The sequence below is a fragment of the Pelobates fuscus genome, chromosome 13, assembly GCF_036172605.1.
Source record: "Pelobates fuscus isolate aPelFus1 chromosome 13, aPelFus1.pri, whole genome shotgun sequence".
Lineage (NCBI taxonomy): Eukaryota > Metazoa > Chordata > Amphibia > Anura > Pelobatidae > Pelobates > Pelobates fuscus.
This window is the reverse complement of record NC_086329.1, coordinates 26697784-26723943: the sequence shown is the minus strand read 5'-3', so window position 1 is coordinate 26723943 and position 26160 is coordinate 26697784. Positions and strand designations below refer to the sequence as shown.

The window sequence follows — 26160 nt, the reverse complement described above, 5'->3', positions numbered from 1 at the left end:
GTTTCCCCCGATTACTATTCGCTCGCATTAAAATGCAAGAGACTCTCAGGATAGCATGCAAACAAAAGCTCCAGAAATTGTAAAGGCTGCTATACAAAATATTGCGCAGTAACAACCACATCTTGTCACCTTTGGAGAGAATGCTATTATCGATTGACTTTCCTACAGTGAAACAGTCTAGGGGCAAGGTAAAGTTAATATATGACTGTACTCAATCGAGGCAACAATGAATATGATAGAGTGGTGTCATATAGCCATAAAATGTTGTTCATACTGTGTGACATTCATTAAAGAATAATAAGCATCATTGATTTGTCTGTGAGCTCTGTACTCCTCCAAAAATCGATAATGTATTTTAATTTTCCATAAGGTTTGCATGTGCTGTGCTGGTGTACGTCAACGTGTGTTAAACTTGCGATGTACGTTTAGTAGTTTTCTATAAAGGTTAGCCAAACACAAGGCAGTTAGGTATACCAGTAAATAAGTATAAAGTGAGTCAGGGTTGTATCACATTCCCCTTTCAAGCAGGTTTTCATATTGATCACAGCCATATCAAATAAAGATAAGCTATACCTTAATTAAGAGTTATTTATTAAAAGAAAAAATACTTTAATTCGTTCAACACACTGTGAGAAAAAAAAGTAAAAGGGGCATCATCCTTAAAAACAAGTGATCTTGGGGGGGCGGAGCCAACAGAGCAACTGAGAGGACGCATTTCTCGGAGCTCCGTCTCTGACCTTCACAAAAACGGAGATATATGGTGGAAATCGGGCCCAAAACCTCCCCACAAACAACCCAAGCACGGGCTGAAAGACCATGGGCAGGAAATCCAAGAAGGCAAAAGCCGAAAAAAGCCCCCACGGGAGGAACATTGGCGAGATGCTTCAGCTCTCGCAACAGGCCGCATGGCCCAAAATGGCGCAGCAAGACGACCTCTTCTCCTACTCTTCGGAGGATTTCGCCACCGACATCCTGGAAGGAGCATCTTACAGGCACCCACCGGACAGCAGACAGGTACCCCCAAAATCTGGGGACCCGGTCACAGCCGACCAACTCAAGGCAATGCTGGCGGAACTCTGCAAAGATTTGGCGGCAGATATGGCCTACTATAGAAAGGCCATTGAAGGCGCCACGACAAAAATCGCACATTTAGAGGCCAGCTCAAGCACCCATGACACAAGGCTTCATGCAATCGAACAGAAAGTTACAGACCTGGTCAAATGGCAAACCACTACCAATGACAGGCTTGATACCATAGAGGACCAAAGAAGACGCTACAACTTAAAGCTGAGGGGGATACCGGAGTCAGTAGGCCTGGATGACTTACCCCATTACATCAGGCGCCTCCTCAAAGTCCTGCTCCCACCAATGCGGGTGAAAACCATGACAACTGATGGCATGTTCAGGTTGCCGAAATCACCCCGAGCACCGACAGCGGCGACAGCGGACCTCATACTGAGGTTCCAAACACTAGCTGACAAGAACTCGCTCATGACCGCACTGTGGGGAAAAAAAAACCTACTGTTTGAAGGGGCATCACTGACAGCATTCCCAGATCTGACCAGGAACACGATAGCCTGGCGAAAAGCCCTACAACCCCTTCTACACCATCTTCGGGCCAGAGAAATCCCATACAGATGGGGCACCCCTCGTGCCTTATCATTCACTTTCAAGGGGTCTACATATAAGGCGTAAGACAAACAGGAGCTTGAAACTCACCTGCAAGCAACAGGCATCCTTCAAGTGGCACCGGCGACCAGACAGAGCATAGCCCAACTGAACCCAGATAACATACGGGACTTTACCCCACGGAACTCCTCCAGAACCTCCCCAGGCGGATCGCCCACCTGAGGTACCACCGACAAGCCAACTTAAAGCGACTCTCCCCTGTTTCCCATTCCACCATCCACGCAGACGGAACGTCCAATGAAGCCAGAGACTCAATCTCAGCAGAACCGCCAACACCTTTTTAATATTTTCTTTAATAATTTCTTTTGTGTTTTCTAACATGCTCACATAATGACGCACTGCTTTTCCTAACGAGACCCACTTAGTGTAACCAACACTGCCACCACCATATAACCCGCAACACCTAGTGGCTGACTCAAATAGACTGCATACATGTGCAAAACGTCACAAACATACCACGAGTACCCACACAGGGTGGCAGCTGCCTACCAAGCAAAGATATCACTAAACCGCACTACACCACGACACCCTCACCCCCTCCCCCCCTCCCGCCGACACACTGCGAACCACTTAGAAAACGACTTTTTACATTGAACAAAGGCAAAGGAGGTCGCCCTCCAGGGCAGACACATAGAGAGCAGCACCATGCTCACATCACCCCCACAAAGGGCACTAATGGTACCACTACAACGTTTTTTTTTTTCTCTAGAAGTAACCTTATATTATAAAAATGTGCATAGATATGAAAGCCATAGCTGTTGTAAATGTCTGATAACATCGTGAACACAAGCTGTTGTGGCCAAGTTTGCTTCATTGTTACCTATGTGCACGCAAAAATAAAGAATTAAAAAAAAAAAAAAAAAAAGTGATCTTTATCTATATCAGGGGTAGGCACCTTTCAGGACTCCAGGTGTTGGGAACTACATCTCACATAATTCTCTTACAGCCATAGTGCAGGCAAAGCATTATGGGAGAAGCAGTCCACAATATCTGGAGTACCAAAGGTTGCATTCTTCTGATCTATATCATTTAAGTTTTTATAGACCAGGGAAAATACATCTCTGATAGTGTGGCTGATATGGACCGCAGGTCTTATAATACTCAGCCAATAAGTTTAGTGTTATTATTATTATCATTATTATATTGATATACCGTATATACTCGAGTATAAGCCGACCCGAATATAAGCCGAGGCCCCTAATTTTACCCAAAAAAACTGGGAAAACTTATTGACTCGAGTATAAGACTAGGGTGGGAAATGCAGCAGCTGCTGGTAAATTTCTAAATAAAATTAGATCCTTAAAAAATTATATTAATTGAATATTTATTTACAGTGTGTGTATATAATGAATGCAGTGTGTGTATGAGAATGCAGAGTGTGTGTATGAGAATGCAGTGTGTGTATGAGAATGCAGTGTGTGTATGAGTGCAGTGTGTGTATGAGTGCAGTGTGTGTGTATGAGAATGCAGTGTGTGTGTATGAGAATGCTGTGTGTGTGTATGAGAATGCTGTGTGTATGAGTGCAGTGTGTGTGTATGAGTGCAGTGTGTGTATGAGTGCAGTGTGTGTATGAGTGCAGTGTGTGTATGAGTGCAGTGTGTGTATGAGTGCAGTGTGTGTATGAGTGCAGTGTGTGTGTATGAATGCTGTGTGTATGAGTGCAGTGTGTGTGTATGAGAATGCTGTGTGTATGAGTGCAGTGTGTGTGTATGAATGCAGTGTGTGTGTATGAATGCTGTGTGTATGAGTGCAGTGTGTGTGTATGAGAATGCTGTGTGTATGAGTGCAGTGTGTGTGTATGAATGCAGTGTGTGTGTGTATGAATGCAGTGTGTGTGTATGAGTGCAGTGTGTGTGTGTATGAGTGCAGTGTGTGTGTGTATGAGTGCAGTGTGTGTGTATGAATGCAGTGTGTGTATGTGTGTGTGTAATGCAGAGTGTGATGCAGAGCCTTGGTGGGGGTGGGCATTTTTATTTTTTATTATTTTAATATTTTTTTTTGTTTCATTAAATTTTTTTATTATTATTATTATTTTATTTTATTATAATTTTTTATTTAATTATTATTTTTATTTTATTATTTTTTTTTTTTTTTATTATTATTGCTATATATACATTTTTTCGTCCCCCCTCCCTGCTTGCTAGCTGGCCAGGGAGGGGGGCTCTCCTTCCCTGGTGGTCCAGTGGATGGGCACTGTGTAGGAGGGGGCTGTGGGGGCTGCAGAGAGCGTTACTTACCTTTCCTGCAGCTCCTGTCAGCTCTCTCCTCCTGTCGCCGCGGCTCTCGCGAGATTTACACTGGGAGCTGACCGAGGTGCTGAACGGACCAGCGGAGGAGGAGAGAGCTGACAGGAGCTGCAGGAGAGGTAAGTAACGCTCTCTGCAGCCCCCACAGCCCCTGTCTGTATTATGGCAGTGCAAATTGCCATAATACAGACTATTGACTCGAGTATAAGCCGAGTTGGGGTTTTTCAGCACAAAAAATGTGCTGAAAAACTCGGCTTATACTCGAGTATATACGGTATATAAATATATACTACATATTCCTCAACACTTTACAATTATATAAAAATGGGGACATCTGACAACAAGTAATTGATGTACAACATATTGACAGAGACAAACGGTGAAGAAGGTCCTGCTCAATTCAGCTTACTGTCTACAAGGAAGAAGTAAAAAAAGAAAAGAAGAGAAAAAACAGCATGTCAGGAGGGATAGATGGATAAGATCAAAAAACAAGTTGCAAGAGAGTACTGAGAACGGACAACAGCTCAAGTAGCCTGCCCTTGGGTGGGTCCCAGCTTAGATCTCATGCTGGTTTTAGCTCACCTTGTGCATTTACAAAAAGATCAAGACCTAATAGAGCTGTCCAGATCCGAAACAGATCCTTGCACCTAGTTTTTCTTTTGCATTCCCTAAGTTTAAAGGGTAATCCAGACGTGGACCCCTTGCTCACTGTGCCTAGAGGGGTATCAGCTATACGAACAGCTGGGGTTGCTGTATCTCTCAGAGAGATAGACTTCTTGCATTACGAATCTGGAATGCCCTTTTGGGTGGGATCAGTCTGATATACAAATGGACTAGTTATTTTTGTAATGGCACAAGATGAGCTAAAATCAGCTTGAGTTCTGAGTGGGGACCCACCAAAGGGCAGGCTACTTTAGCCGTTATCTGTTCTTGGTACTCTCTTGCGCCTTGTTTTTTTTACTCTCCCCCCATAGATGGTTAAGAAAATAAGCTTGTAAAGTGTTATGTAGAAGGACAGAAGCGTAAACTGGTCTTTTGAAGAGAAGAAAGTCACCAGGGAAGATGGTAAACTTTCTTAAAGTGATGTGTTTTCAGGGACCTCTTAAAAGACAGTAGTCTAGGGAAGAGTCTGATGGCACGAGGTAGGGATGCCATAGGAACAGGGCTTCCCTCAAAACATCCTGCAGGTAATAGTTAGTAGTGCAGGGACGAGAAGAAGAAAGGAGAAGATTGCTCACAAAGTGAAGTGAATAAGAAGGCGTGTACTTATAAAATAAAGTAGAAAAATAGTGAGGAGTGGAATTATTGAGGACTTTTTGGAGGTTGTGAAGAACAGTTAAAGTGAATCATGAAGGCTACATGAAGCCAATGTAATGATTGGCAAAGGGGAGAAGTGTGGGTGTAGCGGTCAGGCAGGGGAATGAGCCTCATGCAGGTATTTGGGATTCCCAAGAGTTCTTAGTTACAATAATCAAGTCAGACAAGTACATGGTAAGTGCATGAATAAGTGCCTTTCTAGTGTCTTGAGGGGAATGTAGGCAATATTTTTGGTTTGAAATTATGGGGAAGTGCAGTGATACAGATCAAGGGAACTTAGTTTCTTAGATTCCCGAGATTGACTAGATTTAAGATGTCAAATGAGGGGCACATAAAAAGTGCAGGTAAAAGGATTGTGGTCACGCAGAGGGAAAAGTGTGTTAGAGAATTTAGTGACAGACCAAAGGTTGGAATAGACACAGTTATGATTATGCCGGCTATATGTGTAGGAGAGTTAGTCCACTGAGTAAAGAAAAGGAGGAGGTGATGGATATATATCAACATGCTATTGAGTTTTTTACATGAGGGAAGGAATGTCAAAGAAGATAAAGTCAAGCAGAAAAAAGATTGAGCAAGAGTAGATAAGGAGAAAGTGGACAGTAGACTCCTGAGGCTTTATGGTTGACAGGTTGGGAGGAGAGACGATATTTAGGTCCACAAATTTCTATAGTCAATTCTAGCCACTTTAACTTGACTAGCACAGTTCCTTGCCCAAGAGGAATTTTCCAGGCCACTCCCAGTATAATTAGCCAGAAAACCAAAGGTTGACCGCCCACTGATATTAAGCCTTACGCAAACAACTAGAGTAAAAAGGCCGCTGTTTTTCTAAGATGTATCTCAAGCAATACCTTGTGTTGACAGATTGCTTGTAAAGTAATGTGTAAACTGGGAGAACGACAATAACACTTGGATTAATGTTTAAAGAATACATTGCCAGCAATTGTTGTTATGAAAAAAATTTGTTAAATCTCAAAACGTTGTATGCCAGCAGTGTTGTCTATCGAAAAATGCTTTTATTTTCCTATTCAAAGCTATCGAGTAAAAAACTTGACATTTACTGAACATCTAGGTGAACAGAAGCATAGTAAACACAAACAACACACACAAATTCAGGTATATAGACAGGAGCCCTGTGCAATCCACTGATTCACTGATTCACATGCTGTCCATGAATGATATATAATTGAAAAGAGACATCAAAATTAAAAGTAGACGTGATGTTTATTCTTCCATCAAAAAAGAACCTGGCAACGTTTCGTACTTAAATGGGTCTTTGTTCAGGTTAGGTCATAATTGAACACAGCACACTTATAAAAAACATAACCCAGTGAACACTTAAATAAAAAAATAAAAAAAAGTCCAATCAAATTTCAAGAGCAATTAAATACAATTAGTTGCCATGGCAAAAGGTACACAATATTCATAGGTAAATTATGCGGTCAATGCTAACATGTGATGAATAACATAAGAAGACTGACTAAAGAGTTAAAGCTTTTAAACATAATTAAAGGGCTATTAAAGCAAGTATGAAATTTATCATAAAGTATCTTTCTGAGAATCATGAGTATCAAACCGCATGTTCAGCTATACCAGTTAGGCTGTGAAAAGAATACAAATGTTATGTGATAGAAGCCTTAATTTACACTTTGATCCTAGTCCATGTGAGTACTTACAAAGTTACTGTATGATGTATATAAATCAACAGGTTTGAATATCTGCCAACTGACTTTCATCAATATATTTCTGAATTAACAGAAACCTTCCATGACTGGTTTACTTTTAGCAAAAACATGTCCTTAGGCATTAAATATATAATTCATCAAACTGATAGATTACACGTTTACTTAGTTAAGGTGATTATTCAAATAACGCTGCCATGTTGGTGAGTTTGTGGGTGTTACACAAGGGTAACCTACACCCAACCTTTACCCAGTTTTCCCTACTTTGAAAGAATTCCGCGAGAAGAACGCGCTTTGCGGATTATGCTGGTTTCACCGACAGTATAGTGCTGTCTTTAAGGAGTGATATTATTATTAATATTGGCATTTATATAGTGCCAATGTATTTCTCAGAGCTTTACAATTATAAAATGGGCATATCTGACAAGCAATTAACATACTGAATATGACAGAGGTAAGAGGTGAAGAAGGTGCCTCTCAAACGAGTTTCCAATCCATGAGGAATTGGTAAAGACGCACAAGAAAAACTGATGGATAAGATGTCTGCGTTGAATAAAGCTGGTAAAAGTGGCGTGTAGAAGAACCAAACAATGGCAGGAGATGAAGTAAACTGAGCTATGGAGGCAAGGGAAGTGATGAGGTGTAGCGGTACTTACCTTATCCGGGGGCCGGACGCGGTCCTCTCTTCAAGCCGCGCGCGGTCCTGCGGCTGCACGAGCCGCGCGCGGCTCGTCCGACTGTTCAGACAGGAAGGCGGGCAGTGACCGCGAGAAGCGGTCACGTGTCCCGCCTGCAGCTAAGAGTGCGCCGCGAATCTCGGGCGCGCTCTTAAAGAGACAGTGGGAGCCTAAATTGCAAAAAGGCTCCCATTGGCTCCTGTCATGCCAATCACCCCATACACTTACCTGTTGGGGGAGTGGAAGTGACAGGAGCCAATCACATTAGTTTGAAGGCTACTTATACTTACCCTTTTCCCTTAGTTCGTTGCCCTATCGTGGTTTCTGCTACAGTTCCCTTTAGTGCTTGTTGTGTTCAGTTGTGTTTCTCCGTATTTGACCTTGGCTTTGTATTCTGACTTCGTTTTCGCTTTATCCTATTCTGTACTGTTTGCCGGCTTGCTGATTCCTGTGTACCAGTCCCCGGCTAGTTTTCGTTTACGCTGTCTCTTTGTGCCCTTGACCTCGGATCGTTCCTGACTCTGTTTTATCCTATTACGTCGAGTCCGGCCACTCTAAGGTCCGGTAGACGTATCTCTCCTCTGTACTGTCTTCTGTTAGGCTGGATCCTGCGTGTAGGGGTATATACTCGTTACATTACGATAGGGCCATGGACCCCGCAGATTTAGCTCAACAGATGGCGACCCATGAGGCTAGATTTGTAGAGCAGGATCACCGTATGGATCAAATAGCTCAGGCTCTCCAGACGCTCTTAGCTAGAACCATTCCAGCAACCGCACCTAACCCTCCTGCACCCCTGCTTCCTGAAGCATCGACTATGCCTAACGCTACAGCACATTTAACGCCTCCTCCTAGGTATGGAGGGGATTCTAAGACATGCAGAGGGTTCATTAACCAAATAGAGTTTCATTTTGAAATGTATCCACGTTCATTTCCCACAGAGAGGTCTAAAGTTGGGTTCTTTATGCACCAACTTACCGACAAAGCACTTGAATGGGCAAACCCTATTTGGGAGGCTAATGGACCTATAGTGCATAACTTTCACAGTTTCCTAACAGCTTTTCGCAGAACTTTTGATACTATGAAAAGGTCTAAGAATGCCGCTAGAGCATTAATGAGGGTTAAACAGGGTTCTAGGTCTGTGGCTGATTACGCTATACAGTTTCGTACCCTTGCCTCACAGGTCGATTGGACCAATAATGGGTTAACTACGGCCTTCATGGAAGGTTTATCAGACTCTATATTGGATGAGGTAGCAGCTAAGGAGCTTCCTATTGCCTTAGAGGACCTTATTGACTACCTCATCGATATAGATAATAGGATTCGTGACAGGCTCTATACTAAGAACAGGAATAGACGTTTTGTTACACCTATTCAACCCAGAGTTAATATACCGGAGAGTGTTAAAGTATCTGAAGAGGAACCTATGCAATTAGGGGTTGCCAAACTCTCAGATACTGAGAAATTACATAGAAGAAGGGAGGGACTCTGCCTATATTGTGGTAAGAGAGACCATATGGTAAAGGAGTGTCGTCTGCTCCCGGAAAACTCTCGCACCTAAGACCTTATAGGGGACTGGCCTTGGGTGTGATTTCTAAGTCTCCTACATTGCCTCCTAACCGACTGCTTCTCCCTGTTTCTTTACATATGGGAGAGAGTTGTATAGTTGAAAACATAGACGCCCTGGTTGATTCTGGGGCAGCCGAGAACTTTATAGACTCTGGTTTTGTAAAGAGAAACAATATTCCCATCAGAGAGAAGGAGATACCCTTGGCCGTTGAGGCCATAGATGGTAGACCATTGATATCTCCTGTTGTTACTCACGAGACTGCACCGCTACACATGTACACAGGGGTTCTACACTATGAAACCATTCGGTTCCAGGTCATCACCTCTCCCTCTTCACAGTTGGTGTTAGGGTATCCATGGTTACGTGCCCACAATCCCATTTTTGACTGGGAGACAGGGCAGATAAAATCATGGAGTGAAGCCTGCCATGAGTCATGTACTATTGAAGTCACGCCTGTGAATTCTATTAACGTTCCTACTGTTCCTCCTTTATCTACGACAATACCCTCTCAGTATTTAACTTTAAAGACTGTCTTTGATAAAAGAGAGGCTGACAAATTACCGCCTCACAGACCCTACGATTGTGCTATTGATTTGTTGCCTGGTACTATACCTCCTAAGGGCAGGGTGTACCCCCTATCGGTTCAAGAAAACCGTGTCATGGAGGAGTACATTAAAGAGTCATTAGACAAGGGATTTATTAGAAGATCCTCTTCTCCGGCTGGAGCGGGGTTCTTCTTTGTATCAAAGAAAGAAGGTGATTTAAGACCTTGCATTGATTATAGAGGTCTTAACAAGATCACCATCAAAAATGCTTACCCTATACCTCTAATAACAGAATTGTTTGACAGGCTCAAACATGCTACGGTATTCACCAAATTAGATCTTAGAGGAGCATACAATTTGATACGTATTAAAAAGGACCACGAATGGAAGACAGCCTTTAACACTCGGTCAGGTCATTATGAGTATACCGTCATGCCATTTGGGCTTTGCAATGCCCCAGCAGTGTTCCAAGAATTTATTAATGATGTCTTAAGGGACTTTATTCACTCATTTGTTATTGTGTACTTGGATGACATTTTAATATATTCTACTGACATTCACGCTCATCACAGACATGTTACAACAGTTCTGAAGACCCTTCTTGCTAATGGTCTTTATTGCAAATTAGAAAAATGTCTATTCGACCAGTCCGAGGTCCAGTTTTTAGGGTATTTGATTTCCGCCGAGGGTTTTCGGATGGATCCCCAGAAGCTCGCTGCAGTCATAGAATGGCCTCTGCCGCAAGGTCTGAAAGCCATCCAGCGTTTTCTGGGTTTCTCTAATTATTATAGACGTTTTATCAAAGGTTTTTCGTCTATAGTAGCGCCTATTACTCGTATGACTAAAAAGGATGGCAATACACGTGTCTGGTCTACTGAGGCACTTCAGGCTTTTGACTTTCTTAAAACTACGTTCGCCTCTGCCCCTATTTTACAGCATCCTGTCCCCTCATTGCCATATATACTTGAGGTTGATGCTTCCGATATAGGGGTAGGTGCTGTCTTATCCCAAAGAGAGTCTCCTGACAAGCCATTGCATCCTTGTGGCTTCTTTTCTAAACAAATGTCCAAGGCAGAGAGGAATTATGATGTGGGTAATCGCGAACTCCTTGCTATCATTTTAGCACTCAAAGAATGGAGACATTTGCTAGAAGGAACTAAGGATCCTATTCTCATATTTACAGATCATAAGAACCTATCCTACCTTAGCGAAGCTAAAAGATTGTCTTCAAGGCAGGCTAGGTGGTCACTGTTCTTGTCTCATTTTAATTATATAATCACCTATAGGCCAGGTGACCGGAACACCAAAGCGGACGCTCTGTCCAGACAATTCGAGACTATTGACAAACAGGAGATTGATGTCACTCCTGTCATTCCCCCAGACAGGATAATAGCAACTACTATATTGTCTATTTCCTCGTCCCTCTTGCAGGCCATACAAGCGAAACAAGGCATGGCACCCAGCGAGAGGCCTAATGATAAATTGTTCGTTGACATTCCCGAGAGACGGGATATTCTGTCACTTTATCACGATACTAAGACTGCTGGACATCCTGGTATTTCCAAAACAGTGTCAGCCGTTTCTCGGTATTTCTGGTGGGATACCTTACGTAAGGATGTTACTGACTATATAAGTGCTTGTACTACTTGTGCATGTATGAAAACCTCTCGTAGAGTTCCTTGTGGGCTGTTGCATCCATTGCCCGTTCCCGAGAGACCTTGGTCTAATCTATCAATGGATTTTATTGTTGAATTACCCCCTTCGAATGGTAACACAGTCATCCTAATGATAGTAGATCGGTTTTCCAAAATGGCTCACTTTGTGTCTCTTCGCAAGTTGCCCACTTCCAAGGAATTGGCTCTTATCTTCGCTAGAGAAGTGTTTAGATTACATGGTATTCCCTTATCTATTGTATCCGATAGGGGTAGCCAATTTATTTCCAGGTTCTGGAAAGCCTTTTGTTCGGAGATGGGTATTTCCCTCTCATTTTCTTCCGCTTACCATCCCCAGTCTAATGGAGCTGCTGAACGTGCCAACCAGTCTCTTGAGCAGTACCTCCGTTGTTTTGTGTCTCACCATCAGGACAATTGGTCTGACCTGCTTCCTTGGGCTGAATTTGCTCGGAATAATGCCACTCATGATTCTTCCGGCAAAAGCCCTTTTTACGTTGTCTATGGCCAGCATCCCGTTGTTCTTCCAGCTGCATTCTCCTCTCAGGGCATGCCAGTTCTGGATGAGCATTTGGCTGGTTTGCGTAATACTTGGGAGCAGGTTCAGCGTTCTTTGGTGGACTCTGCTGCCCGCCAGAAGGCTCAGGCTGACAAGCATCGCAGAGCGGCTCCTTCCTATGTTGTGGGGGACAGGGTTTTGCTTTCCACACGGAATATTCGCCTCCGGGTGCCTTCTATGAAATTGGCTCCCCGCTTCATTGGTCCTTATCGCATTATACATAAGGTTAATCCCGTTTCTTATGCCTTGGGTCTGCCTAAGAATCTGCGTATACCCAATGTATTTCACACCTCTTTGTTGAAGCCTTACGTACGCAACCGCTATACCCGGCATACTCCCCCTCCCCCTCCTGTCTCTGTGGAGGGTCATGAGGAGTTCGAAGTATCTGCTGTTATTGACTCTCGTTTTCTTAGGGGTCGGCTTCAGTACTTGGTACATTGGAAGGGTTATGGGCCTGAGGAGCGCAGTTGGATTTCTGCGGATGCTGTTCATGCTCCCCGCCTTGTACGTTCTTTCCATTCGCGTTTTCCTGCCAGGCCTGGTCCTGCCCGCCCGGAGGGCGTGTCCTCAGGGGGGGGTACTGTAGCCGTACTTACCTTATCCGGGGGCCGGACGCGGTCCTCTCTTCAAGCCGCGCGCGGTCCTGCGGCTGCACGAGCCGCGCGCGGCTCGTCCGACTGTTCAGACAGGAAGGCGGGCAGTGACCGCGAGAAGCGGTCACGTGTCCCGCCTGCAGCTAAGAGCGCGCCGCGAATCTCGGGCGCGCTCTTAAAGAGACAGTGGGAGCCTAAATTGCAAAAAGGCTCCCATTGGCTCCTGTCATGCCAATCACCCCATACACTTACCTGTTGGGGGAGTGGAAGTGACAGGAGCCAATCACATTAGTTTGAAGGCTACTTATACTTACCCTTTTCCCTTAGTTCGTTGCCCTATCGTGGTTTCTGCTACAGTTCCCTTTAGTGCTTGTTGTGTTCAGTTGTGTTTCTCCGTATTTGACCTTGGCTTTGTATTCTGACTTCGTTTTCGCTTTATCCTATTCTGTACTGTTTGCCGGCTTGCTGATTCCTGTGTACCAGTCCCCGGCTAGTTTTCGTTTACGCTGTCTCTTTGTGCCCTTGACCTCGGATCGTTCCTGACTCTGTTTTATCCTATTACGTCGAGTCCGGCCACTCTAAGGTCCGGTAGACGTATCTCTCCTCTGTACTGTCTTCTGTTAGGCTGGATCCTGCGTGTAGGGGTATATACTCGTTACATGAGGACAGTGAAATAAGAGAAACGTCACCCAGGAAGATGGTTAGCTTTCCTATGGAGCTGTGTTTTCAGTGACTTTTTGAATGACTGGAAGCTAGGGGAGAGTCTGATGGCACAGAGTAACAAATTCCAAAAAAATGGGTCAGTCCTTAAAAACAGGAGAACCACAAGGAGGGGTAATTTCCCTGTTTTGTCCAGTCACTCACTTCTCAAACACAGATAGCCGTCTATGTCAAGAATTGATTGACAGGTGAGTGCAGGGACCAGCTTTTTTTTTCTTTAATTGAAAAATCTATGTAAATATATATGTAGTAGCATTTCTGCTACCACAATAACAAGGTAATGCGTTTTACCTCTGTTAAAATTTAATTGCGCCTACCATGACAGGTACACTTTAACAGTATCTTTTGAGACTATATCATTCCTTTAACCATGTCACTCAAAATGAAAAAAGAGTGCTCATCTCTAAGCTAGATCAAATGTAAATTACTAGAAATGTGGGACGACTGCTTTAGAAAACATATTTACTAATGCTGTAGCCAGTTAAAATTCTGTGGCTAACAGGGCCTTTGTTTAGTAAAAATTAAGACGCAGCAGAATCAATTTTTGTGCTACACTGAACAATGACCCCTGGCTACCAGCACCACCGCCCACACTGGAGGTATTGCTATGGCAGAGATTACACTCTTTCCTCTGGTCATACCTGCAATAGGCGCTGTGATACGCTGAGAGTGGTCAACGTGCACTCTTAGCCATTCACAGCCACTCATAGCCCAACTAGCAAAGAGGCTCTGGGAACTCTGTTTTAGCAATAAATCATTAAAAACAGTTTAACACTGAACGGAAGGACGGCACCAGGGAGATGTAGTAATCATGTACCTACAATGTCCCTTTAAAACACGTTCTCTCAGCAGTTACTGGAACAAGAAATAGGATGAACAAGTTTGATCTGCCTTTAAAAAGATGAATAAATTGTTGGAGCAGAGGAACAGATAGGGAGCTGCAGCATCACTTACACTGTTACTGTAACCAGCAAGAATGAAGAAATTTAGAATGGCGAGATGAGACATAGGAGGCAGAGTTGCAAAACTATACTAAACTGAGCAAGCCAAAAAAAGCAGATAATCATTCAGAGTAAAAGCTATCTTTATACGTCTTCCCCAAAGTCTATGTTCCAGCACCGAGTCTCCTTGCCTCTCTGTCCTTCTCAACATCTTTAATCAGGAAGGCTCATACAGAATTGTTTCTTTTCAAGCCAGTTTTATGAATGGAGTGTCACTGATTGGCTGAGAGCGTCAGCTGACCGATTCAGTGTTGGAACGCAGACTTTGGGGTTAAACTGTTCAAGAACCTTTTAACCCCTAAAGGTGAGCAAGCGACAGGCACCTCCTGGCACCACAAGAACTTTTATTTAGATTATGTGGTTATTGTGTCCATAGTGTTTTGTGCCCTTCAACAAAACCGTTTCTCCTGCTGAAATAATTTGTAACTTTCTCAAACAGAAACAATTTTCTAGCAACTGCATGCCCAATAATAGCAACAAGATGGCACTTTCCAGAACACCGTGAGCAGAGGGTCTGATAAAAGGTGGGTCAATTTGTAAGTGGTCTGCATTGTTTGCCTGATTAGTCAATCGTTCGACATTGTGAAGGGTACTGAATTGTCTTGCTGTGTCTTTGCTTTTTCGATCAGAAGAACTTGTGTCAGTTAGGACTTTTTAACCAATGTCACCAAGTATCTAAGTATGTATACATATTGTGATTAATCACCTGTTTTCTAGATGACTTCTGTCAGTACAAAGAGGTCATTATGACATCATTACAGATCATGGCGTTGGTGTAGCAGTGTCTGTATGAGTTTAGTCAGTACATTGTTCATCAGCAGTTTTTGGTATAATTTTAATTTAATCAATATTTTATGTTAAAGGAACACTATAGTGTAATGAATACAAAAAAAATCTTCCTGACGCTCGTGTTAAACTAACTATTTAGGGATTTTCCCCTTCAGATCGTATTGAAAAGGTGATTTTACTCAACTTTTGTTCCTCGCCGCACCTGGCCCCAACCACATGGCTGAGATCATCAATCTTGATAATCTCAGCCAATCAAATTCTTTCTCTGTAGGAAAGCATTGGGAGGCTATTGCGCATGCACAGAAAAATGCCACGTTGTGCCAATCAGCATATCCTCATAGAGACACATTGAATCAATGCATCTCTATGGGGAACGTTCAGTGTCTGCATGCAGAGGTTTTCAGAAAAACGTATTACGTCAATGGTTGTTGTTGTTATTAAAGGACCACTATAGGCACCCAAACCACTTCAGCTTAATGAAGTGGTCTTGGTGCCAGGTCCAGCTAGGTTTAACCCTTTTTTCTATAAACATAGCAGTTTCAGAGAAACTAACACACATAACTTCAATACATTAAGAATTACATTGGGAAAAGAGTAACAATATATTTTACTGGGATTTAAATAAATTAGTTCACAATAATAATAATGAAAAAAAACAAAACAATATTTTGCTAGGAAATGGTAATTAAAAAGCAAACTACAAAAAAGAAAACAACAGATGGATCAGCAAATATTTCATAGTCTGCGAAGCAGAAAAAAATATCTGCAATTGAGTTCTGTCACATTCGCGGAGGGGATAAATTTAGGGGGATGTGCAGACGTTTTCCATGTGTGAGTATAACTAGTACACAGCCACACTAATCAGCAGCTTAGACAATGGTTAGCTTACAAATGTATTCCTCTTTATTAGTTTACAAGAAAACAATGGTCTGGAGTGCAGTCGCCATGGAAACTGATTAGCTGCTGTAGCAAACAATGTGTGAGTTCCATCTGTTTTCATATTAACATATATACAATATGTAAATATTACAAAAGCTTTGTTTAATGATATCCTTTTGTTAATGCCGTGTGTCGGCAGTAAGTCATTCTTGGGCTTTACCTGGGTCTGGCTAAAATGCCATTCTCTTAAACACGAATGGCAAATTGCTGTATCTTTAAGATTGAACGATATAAAGATATAAGGAGAAAGCGATTTCTTGAACACACATTGTAACATTATTTAATCTATTCATTGTTCTAAATTAAATCAACTAGCCTTGCTTGTTCGTCAGCGAGAGAGCAGGACCCAGCTCCGAGCTCTTCACTTTGAAAGGACCCCCAAGGAAATTAAGCATGGAAGCTAGGGTGAGAGATTAGGAGACCTTATATTTGTAGTAGTTCGCAGTGTTACATTGATGTGTCTAATTTATTCAGGAGCTGCTGGTTTTTCCCTTTTACATAAGTGATCTTATTTTAATGCATATTTTATTATTAATACCACTCAATAAATGTATATTGGATCATTCCACTTGTAGTGTGACCTTGCTGCTCTATATAGTTGTTTGATATTCAATATTTAGTTAGCATCCTAAGGTACGCAGCTTACACTATTATATTAAGAGTTTAATATGACATTGTCCAGCGTCTTTGTTATTTTTGTTTGTTTACTGTGTTCATATTATAAATGGACAAGCTAACATATTCTCAAGCCATATTTGAACTCTCAGGATTAATGGCAGAACCATCAGGTAAGGTGGAATGAAAATATCCCTAGGACCAACTGATAGGGTGAAAACATTGATTTTATCCCTTTCTATAAGTATAAATTGTATGAAGAGCACGTTAACATTAATTGTAAAATCTATAAAATTGGCAGATGCTCTACGTCTCAGGCCAATGTACAGAGGTTCATAGAGGAAGTGTTAATGGTATGTTCAGTCTGCGGGTGTCTACCAATGCACGATAAATTATTATAATAGGACTGTGTTGGCAGTAAATCATAATTCAGAATTTAGTTGATAACCCTTTAAGACAGTTTTTTTGCACACGCAACAGATGACCCCAAATGCCCATCCAGCTCGACAGCCGGCTGCTACGAAAACTGAACCACAGGCCAAGCTAAAACGTCTTCTCATCATTGACTAACATTGACTGACAGGGATGCTCCTGTCCTCACTGACAAGATGACTGCGGTCAATGATGGTGCACACCCACCGCGCAGGAGAGCCCCTGGAACCTGGAAATTGACTTTTGTGAGGACAAGCTGTCACATAATTCATATTTAGAATCCTACAGAGAGTTCTGAATATTCCGATTCAGCTTTGAGACCTGTCCCAAGCCTTCAGGGGTATCTAAAACTGGTTCTGCAACTACATTTGAAGAAGCCTGTGGTCTCCAGGATCCACAGGGAGAGAGAGTCACCTCAGCACAAATATTTGGAGCTTCGTATCTGTAAGCTGCTATCAAAGCAGAATCGCAACAAATTGCACACTACAATATGCTGTAGTGTTAATAGTGCTTGGAGTGTTCTTTTACCAACAGCCAGAAATCTCAATGCTTGGTTGCATGAAATATAAGCTCTATTATGGACATCTCAGTGATCCAATAGCAGATCAACAGTAATTTTAAATAAAGCACAACCAATTCTAATTTGGGCAATTAATGCATATTCTACACATTGCAAGGTAAATCAATCCACAGCAAATCAAAGCAATATTGCATTTAAAAAAAAAAAAAAAATTAAATCCTGACTCAATCACTGCTTTGGTGCTCATGCACTTATCCCCAAGACGATGCTGTTGTATAGAATACCACAAATCCTGCCCAGATTACTCATTCTTTCTTAAACCGCAACTACAATGAAAACATGAAACCACTAATTATGTTTACAGCGTGGCTAGAAACTAATTTAATATAAACACGTATATTCCATATATGAAGACAAAACCAGGCCCTCAACATGTCCTGCATGAATATGAATCAGCATGCTATTTCCTGTGTAATTTCACACCCCGACTGTGCTGCATGAAAGCAAGATGTAAATGTATAAAATAAATAGTAATACAGTGATACCTCGGTTCACGAACGCTTCTGTTCACGAACAACTCGGTTCACGAACAGAAAAGTTCGTAAAAATATGCTCCGGTTCACGAACTCCGCCTCGGTTCACGAACGCAAGCCGCGGCCATTTTAATGCTAATTTCAGGCTGTCACATGGTCGGGACTTCCTGTAGGAAGACCGTGGAGAGAAGAAGCAAGAATAAGAGACACAGAAAGAAGTACTCTGCAAGCATTATAAGTGATTATACTGTATTTTATCACATACAGTACATACTGTACACAGAAAGAAGTACTCTGCAAGCATTATACAGTACAGTAAGTGATTATACTGTATTTTATCACATACAGTACATACAGTACACAGAAAGAAGTACTGTACTCTGCAAGCATTATAAGTGATTATACTGTATTTTATCCCATACAGTACATACTGTACAGTTCACTGGACACCCAATATGGCTCCCAAGAAGCATAGTGGAAAGAAGAAAGTGCGGAGCAGCAATAAAGGTGACAAGAACAGCAATGCAGGTGACAATGTGCAAAGTGGAAATGCAAGTGACAATGTGCAAAGTGGAAATGCAAGTGACAATGTGCAAAGTGGAAATGCAGTTGACAATGTGCAAAGTGGAAATGCAGTTGACAATGTGCAAAGTGGAAATGCAAGTGACAATGTGCAAAGTGGAAATGCAAGTGACAATGTGCAAAGTGGAAATGCAAGTGACAATGTGCGAAGTGGAAATGCAGGTGACAATGTGCAAAGTGGAAATGCAGTTGACAATGTGCAAAGTGGAAATGCAGTTGACAATGTGCAAAGTGGAAATGCAAGTGACAATGTGCAAAGTGGAAATGCAAGTGACAATGTGCAAAGTGGAAATGCAAGTGACAATGTGCGAAGTGGAAATGCAGGTGACAATGTGCAAAGTGGAAATGCAAGTGACAAGAATGTGCAGCGCAAGCATGGTGGCAAAAAGAAAGTGCACAGCAGTAGTAAAGGTGACAGCAAGGTTGTGAAGAAAATAACCATTGAGCTGAAGAAGGAAATTATAGAAAAGCATGACCGTGGTATTCGTGTGACTGATCTGGCTTCGGAGTACAAGATGGCAAAGTCAACAATTTCGACTATTCTGAAAAACAAAGCCGCCATCAAAGGAGCTGATGTTGCAAAAGGAGTAACAATGTTAACCAAGCAGAGGACACAAGTGCTGGAAGAGGTGGAAAAACTTTTGTTGGTGTGGTTGAATGAGAAACAGCTGGCAGGTGATAGTGTAAGTGAAGCTATGATCTGTGAGAAAGCCAGGAAATTGCACAGTGATTTACAGCAAAGAAGCCCCTCTACAAGTGCAGCAAGTGACGAATTTAAAGCCAGTAGAGGGTGGTTTGAAAAATTCCGCAGGAGAACTGGCATCCACAGTGTGATTAGACATGGTGAGGCTTCCAGTTCTGACAAGGCCGCAGCAGAAGCTTACAAGTTAGAATTTGCAGAATTCATGAAGACAGAAGGATACGTCCCTCAACAAGTGTTCAACTGTGATGAAACAGGGCTCTTCTGGAAAAAAATGCCGAACAGAACCTATATCACACAGGAGGAAAAGGCCCTACCAGGGCACAAGCCCATGAAGGACAGATTGACCCTTTTGCTGTGTGCCAACGCAAGCGCCGATCTGAAAATTAAACCACTACTGGTGTACCATTCTCAGACCCCTCGTGCATTTAGGGAACAAAATGTGAACAAGGCCAGACTGCCCGTCATGTGGAGAGCCAATGCCAAAGCTTGGGTCACAAGGCAATTGTTTATGGAATGGCTGCACGAGGTGTTTGCACCCACCGTCAGAAAATATCTTTCTGATAACCAGCTGCCTGAAAGGTGCCTTCTTCTGATGGACAATGCCCCAGCACACCCTCCAGCCTTGGTGGATGATATGGATGCTGAGTATGACTTCATCAAGGTAAAGTTCCTCCCCCCCAACACAACACCACTTCTGCAGCCCATGGACCAGCAAGTCATCTGCAACTTTAAGAAGCTGTACACAAAGGCGCTCTTCACTAGGTGTTTTAATGTCACTGAAGAGACATCCTTGACTTTGAAAGAATTCTGGAAGAAACATTTCAATGTTGTCCACTGCATTAACCTCATTGACAAAGCCTGGGAAGAGGTCACTTCCCGAACCCTAAATTCAGCCTGGAGGAAACTGTGGCCAGAATGTGTCGCTGAACGTGAACATGACTTAGAAGGGTCTGATGCAGAGGTAGTGGAGGAAATTGTGTCCATGGGCAAGAATATGGGTCTGGACGTTGATGGTGCTGATGTGGAAGAGCTTGTTGAGGAACATAGGGAGGAGCTGACCACGGAAGAACTTTATGAACTCCACAGTGAGCAGCAGAAGGCACTTCTTGAGGAGCATTCCACTGAGGAGGAAGAAGAAAGGGAGGAGGTTAGCAGTGATGCCATAAAATCCATTATGCAAAAATGGAATGAGTGCCATGATTTCTTTGAAAAGCACCACCCCAACATTACTGTCACAAACAGAGTGTTAAATCTCATGAATGATAATGTGGTCTCTCATTTCCGGAGGGTTATGCAGCGCAGAAAGAGACAAGTGACATTGGACAGATTTTTCAGACAAACTGAGCCTGCAGCTAGGAGACAAAGGAGAGAGGAAACCCCTGAAGAAGATCTCCCTGATGTCCTTATGGAGGGGGACTCTCCCCCCAAACAATAACTGCCTCCCACCTTACTGTCCTCTCTTAATAAATAACTACAGTATACTGTACTTTACTAATGTGTATTGTCATTTGTTTCATATTTTTGGGCTTCAAAAACCCCCCAAAAAAAGTCAGCACGGATTAACCGGATTTACATTGAACCCTATGGGAAAATGTGCCTCGGTTCACGACCAATTCGGTTCGCGACCAGAGTCAGTTCACGAATTAAGTTCGTGAACCGAGGTATCACTGTATTCTCTTCCTAATTTGCTCAAGAGAATAATAAACAAGTTAAATGGGTGCAGTGTTGGTTCTTCTTCTGATGCCTAAATACATTATGCAGCTAACAAAACAGCATGTGATATTTCTTCATGTTTTAAAGCAATTCATTTCTGACATCACAGACTACATCTCCATAATCAAAACGTCTTATAATTTTCCAGATCACACTTCTTAAATTGCCAAAGTTTACCGTTCTGTAAAGGTGCAGTAATGCCCAAGAGAAACCAAAGTATTTGTTTTTTGTATATTGTTCTACTGAGGACTATGATTCCAATGACAAAGTAATGCTAGGAGGGTCCCATGGTGATGCTGCATCCTGTACGTAGCGCCAGGAACATGCGTTAATGCCCACTTACTGACGTTGAAGGGAGTTTGTTTTTTATATAAAAGGATTTTTTTTTGCTTTAAAGGTTTGTGCGTAATATACTATGTAACATGAAGGAAGTGCATGATTTCCAAGGAAACTAGTCCACTCTACTTGGCTCTACAATGATTTGAAGAAAGAAAAAAAAAAATGTGACGTTCAATCAGTTACCACATTACCTCTCATGTAATATTTAACATCTGCTAAGGCAGTAAAGGAAAGCACATGCATTTTAATCAAGCTTCAGCAACCCAGACAAATAAGGATAGCTAAACATTTGAAGCACACTTCAAGCACTATAACCACTGTAAGTTATGGTAGTGGTTGTGGGGCACGTTTTTGGATACTGTCTCACTCCATTGTTTTGTCAACTGTTTTCAAGCAGTTGGACAAAACTGTGGCTATTGAATTAAAGTACTCACTGTCTATCATGGGTGTCCAAACCTGGACAGACAACAGTACCAGGTTCAGCAGACCAGTCCTGGTTTATGGCTCATGTCGCACTGTCCTGGGTTTGTTCCTTGGTACCTTGTATTTGGGGAAACAAAGGGATCCGTTCTAAGTAAGTGCAGCACAAGATCACCATTAGATGTTCTCCCAATGAGCTGCCTTAGTTTAACTGCAGGGTAGTTTAGGACCACCGGAGTCCCTCACTCTGATCATTCCTAATGTTGGGAGGTACTGAACAAGATGTCCAACCATTACAATGCAGTGGATATGACGCTTATGAACACCCCTGTAAGTTTTCATCAAACGTTATAAGCTGTGAAGCTAAACAGCAAAGCTTCTCGCTCAGACTTCTGAACTACAACTGAAAAAGATCCAAGTCTAATGGAAAAGAGGGAATCCTCTAAACCACGAAACTGGAATAGAGTTTTCAGACAGGGACGTACAGAAAAGAGGCTTAACAAAAAGGATGTGAGACCTAAGAATTTTATTCCAAAAGGCTTAAAGGAGCACTATAGGGTCAGGAACACAAACATGTATTTCTGACCCTATAGGGTTAAAACCCCCACCTAGCTGTAGCTCTGCATGCTGTTTGTCTCAGAAAAACAAGCAGTCTGCTGACATCATCAGAAGTGGTAGCCTGATCCAATCACAGTGCTTCTCCATTGGATTGGCTGAGACTAACAAAGAGGCAGATCCGGGGCAAAACCAGCATGATTCAAACACAGCCCTGGCCAATCAGCATCTCCTCATAGAGATGAATGGAATCAATGAATCTCTGAGGAAAGTTCAGTGTCTGCATGCAGAGGGAGGAGACACTGAATGCTTGGATGCATTTTAGGCAGCCATGACCCAGGAAGGATCTCTAACAGCCATCTGAGGAGTGACCAGTGAAGTTATCACTAGGCTGTAGCGTAAACACTGCATTTTCTCTGAAAAGACAGTGTTTACAGCAAAAAGCCTGAAGGTAGTGGTTCTACTTATCTGGTACATGGCACATGCGTTAGACCAGGAGGCAAATATAAAATATTGATTAGGAACAGAGAGCAAAGTCAGACCCCTGAAGAGTTAACATGCATAGTTCAAGGTACCCTTCAAGAAAATGTTAACTATTACAGCCACTTTCCAGCCGTGATAGTGTTAATGTATTGCAGAAGGCAGTCTGCAGTCTGTTGCTCACCGCCAGGGCTTGTGCCAGCTTTTGTATTTGATTTTTGCTAAAGTCAGTTTGTAATATCCTTACTGTGTCACACGCTGGGTAAACCGTTCATGTTACATAAATATATTGAAACAGTAATTGCAGTCAACCTTCACCATCCTGTTTGAACAGAATCTTTCATTGCCTATTCTGATGCCAGGAATTATTAAGTATTAAGTGAGATCATAATAGCGTTTCATAAAGCAATGTTGTACAAAATTCAAGATATAAATGTACAGAAAGAGCACAGCATTCATTTATTTCTGTTTCTTTTATAAAATTAAGTCTTTTAAAATAAGTTATTGTCATGAAAAGCTTTAAAAGTTTTAAAATCTTATATGAATTAAATTATTTAGAAATTGTTTATAGTTTTACAAAGATATAAAAAAAAAAAATGGGGCTTGTTCTCATGCTAGTCACAGAATTATTGTAACTACAAAATGCCAACAGGTTTCCATAGCCCACCCCTGCTTTTAAAATTTGCTAATTTCGCACAAACAATGGACCTTCTAGACAATGAGTAGCAAATCATATCCATCAGTAAAGATGTTTTTCTATGAATTATGCTCCACCATATCAGCACAAACAGTGCTCTGCTAACAAAATCCAGCTATAAGGGCAATGATTGGATACTGTTGGATTGTAAAAAATTATCTGTCATGACAAAGGCGTTCCGGTTTCATTCGCTGTTTAATAAGGTAAACTGACAACTAATTGATCAGCAAGATTATGCTAATGCCACCATTCATTCAAGTGGTGTCCATTAGTCCCTGTGTTCCCCAAGAGATATATGCATTATTGAAACTCAATAAGTGATACATACATGCCCACGAAAACCAACAGAAAATGCAAAATAATGAATAAAATGCACCAGCCCTGTATATATAATTATAATTATACATACAAACATCTAAAGTTACATAGAAGAAATATGAAGATCTATTAAGCACCCATGTCCTTCAATGTACCGTATATAAAGTGCTTTACATACATTGTGCACCAAATATACACATGGAAACATGAAGAGGAAAGCAAAAATAACTAGAAAAGCTAAATTTTCTGGGGAAATTGTGTGAAGTGTTCTTGCCTCCACCAGTAGTCTACAACTGGAGTGGGCGAAGAAACTATTATTTATTTATATAGCACATTTAATTGCAACGTTGTTGCCCAAAGTGCTTCACAGTTACATTAAAACATACATTTATATAAACATTAGCAGGTGTACAAAAGGCCCTGTGTCTATGACATCACTTGCTGCTCCAGCCTGGCACAGATCAGAGTATTTTGGCGGTTGCCATCTTTAAACAGTCGTATTTTAAAAACTATACATACTACAGCGAAGAGAATCACAAGACCCAGACCTACATTTTGATGTATAGTATGTCTCTGAAATATTAAAATGAAGGCACAGTCACAGTTTAGAAATTGCCCTTCAAATTTGAACTGGCTAGAGTGGAGTTTCAATGAATGTCAATGGAAGGCGTGAGTTGCAAACAAATGGTCATATTGTGAAAACTATTCGGACTATGGCTTAGCCGTGGACATTTTTAGTGGCAGCAGGGATAGCTGAACGTTTTGATATAAGATTTGTGTAGGTGGGCTTGAAAATGAGGGAGTGGTGGCAGTTTAGAAATCATGTCCTGATTTTTCAGCTTTTTCAAGCTCCCACTCTAGTTTTGAACATTTTGCCATTCATTCCTATGGGACCAATTTCGCCACAAGAACGATATTCCGTGAACCATTCGGCAAAACGTTCCACAAAGTAATAGCACTCAGGAACAATCCGCACGTTTCGGTATATTATGGTCTATGTAGTGTAAAAACTGTGGGAGGAGTTAGGGTGGCAAATTTAGCTATAATAATAATAATAATATATATGTGAGATAACATTAAGTGGTCTTGCTATGCAAGAACACTTAAAGGACCACTCTAGGCACCCAGACCACTTCAGCTTAATGAAGTGGTCTGGGTGCCAGGTCCAGCTAGGGTTAACCCATTTTTTTTATAAACATAGCAGTTTCAGAGAAACTGCTATGTTTATAAATGGGTTAATCCAGCCCTCAACGCCTCTAGTGGCTGTCTCATTGACAGCCGCTAGAGGCACTTGCGTGATTCTCACTGTGAAAATCACAGTGAGAGCACGCAAGCGTCCATAGGAAAGCATTGATAATGATTGCTAATTGATAATGCTTTCCTATGAGACCGGCTGAATGCGCGCGCAGCTCTTGCCGCGCGTGCGCATTCAGCCGAATGGGAGGAGAGGAGGAGGATCGGAGGAGAAGAGCTCCCCGCCCGGCACTGGAGAAAGGTAAGTTTTAACCCCTTTCCTCTCCCCAGAGCCCGTCGGGAGGGGGTCCCTGTGGGTGGGGGCACCCTCAGGGCACTATAGTGTCAGAAAAACGAGTATGTTTTCCTGGCACTATAGTGGTCCTTTAATAAAAAGGGAAAAAACCTTCATCCAGTAAAATCTGTCATATAAAGCAAATATCTTTACACCGCTATACATTGGCAAAGTAATTCCTTACCATGCAAAAACAAATGATGCAGTGAATAAACCAATTATCCAAAATAACAAAAGAATTTTAAAGAAGAAAAATGTCTGCTTTACTCTGATCTGTACACCTACTTTAGCAAGATGCAGAAAGGGAAAAAAAACAATTTGAAGACAGCAAACTTTCAATAAATCCTACATTAAAATTGAAGACATTTACTCCATGCTTTAGCACATTCAAGAGAACCTTTTAGACTGTCCGCATAGAGTTGCTATAGCAACAAGAACAGGTGTTAGTGTTGGCACGGCAACTTTACCTGGACACTATAAACTTGATGTCGCCATGGAAACTCTAGCACACTCCACTCCAGCACACTCTAATAATTCCCTTGAAGGCGCTGGAACTCAGAATAAATGTCTTATTTTCTATAGAACGTATTGAGAGTTTGCAGTCACTATTATTTTTTTATAGTGTCTCTTCAAGTTTATGCAATACTTGAGTGAGAGTGACTGCATGAAACGTGGTGGTCATTTTTATCATCTAGCCAAGAAACCAGGTGGCACTTTTCACCTCTATGAG

General features: G+C 42.0%; 2 protein-coding genes across 2 annotated transcripts in view; one reads left to right on the top strand and one right to left on the bottom strand.

The window, feature by feature from the left end:
• The window catches only part of AVEN (apoptosis and caspase activation inhibitor), a 327188-nt gene that overhangs the window by 162510 nt on the left and 138518 nt on the right, over positions 1-26160 (bottom strand). The window lies entirely within an intron of this gene.
• LOC134583148 (tigger transposable element-derived protein 1-like) lies at positions 817-20927 on the top strand. The gene is made up of 2 exons (XM_063439968.1): positions 817-1691; positions 18964-20927. The coding sequence occupies exons 1-2, from the start codon at positions 817-819 to the stop codon at positions 20813-20815; spliced, it is 2727 nt and encodes a 908-aa protein (XP_063296038.1). The 3' UTR covers positions 20816-20927.

Excerpts from the sequence above, each read along its gene's own strand:
- LOC134583148 (XM_063439968.1), top strand. The coding sequence starts at position 817 with ATGGGCAGGAAATCCAAGAAGGCAAAAGCCGAAAAAAGCCCCCACGGG. Across the intron at positions 1,692-18,963 it reads AAGGGGTCTACATATAAGGC|TGGAAATGCAAGTGACAATG; the intron begins GTAAGACAAACA and ends CAATGTGCAAAG.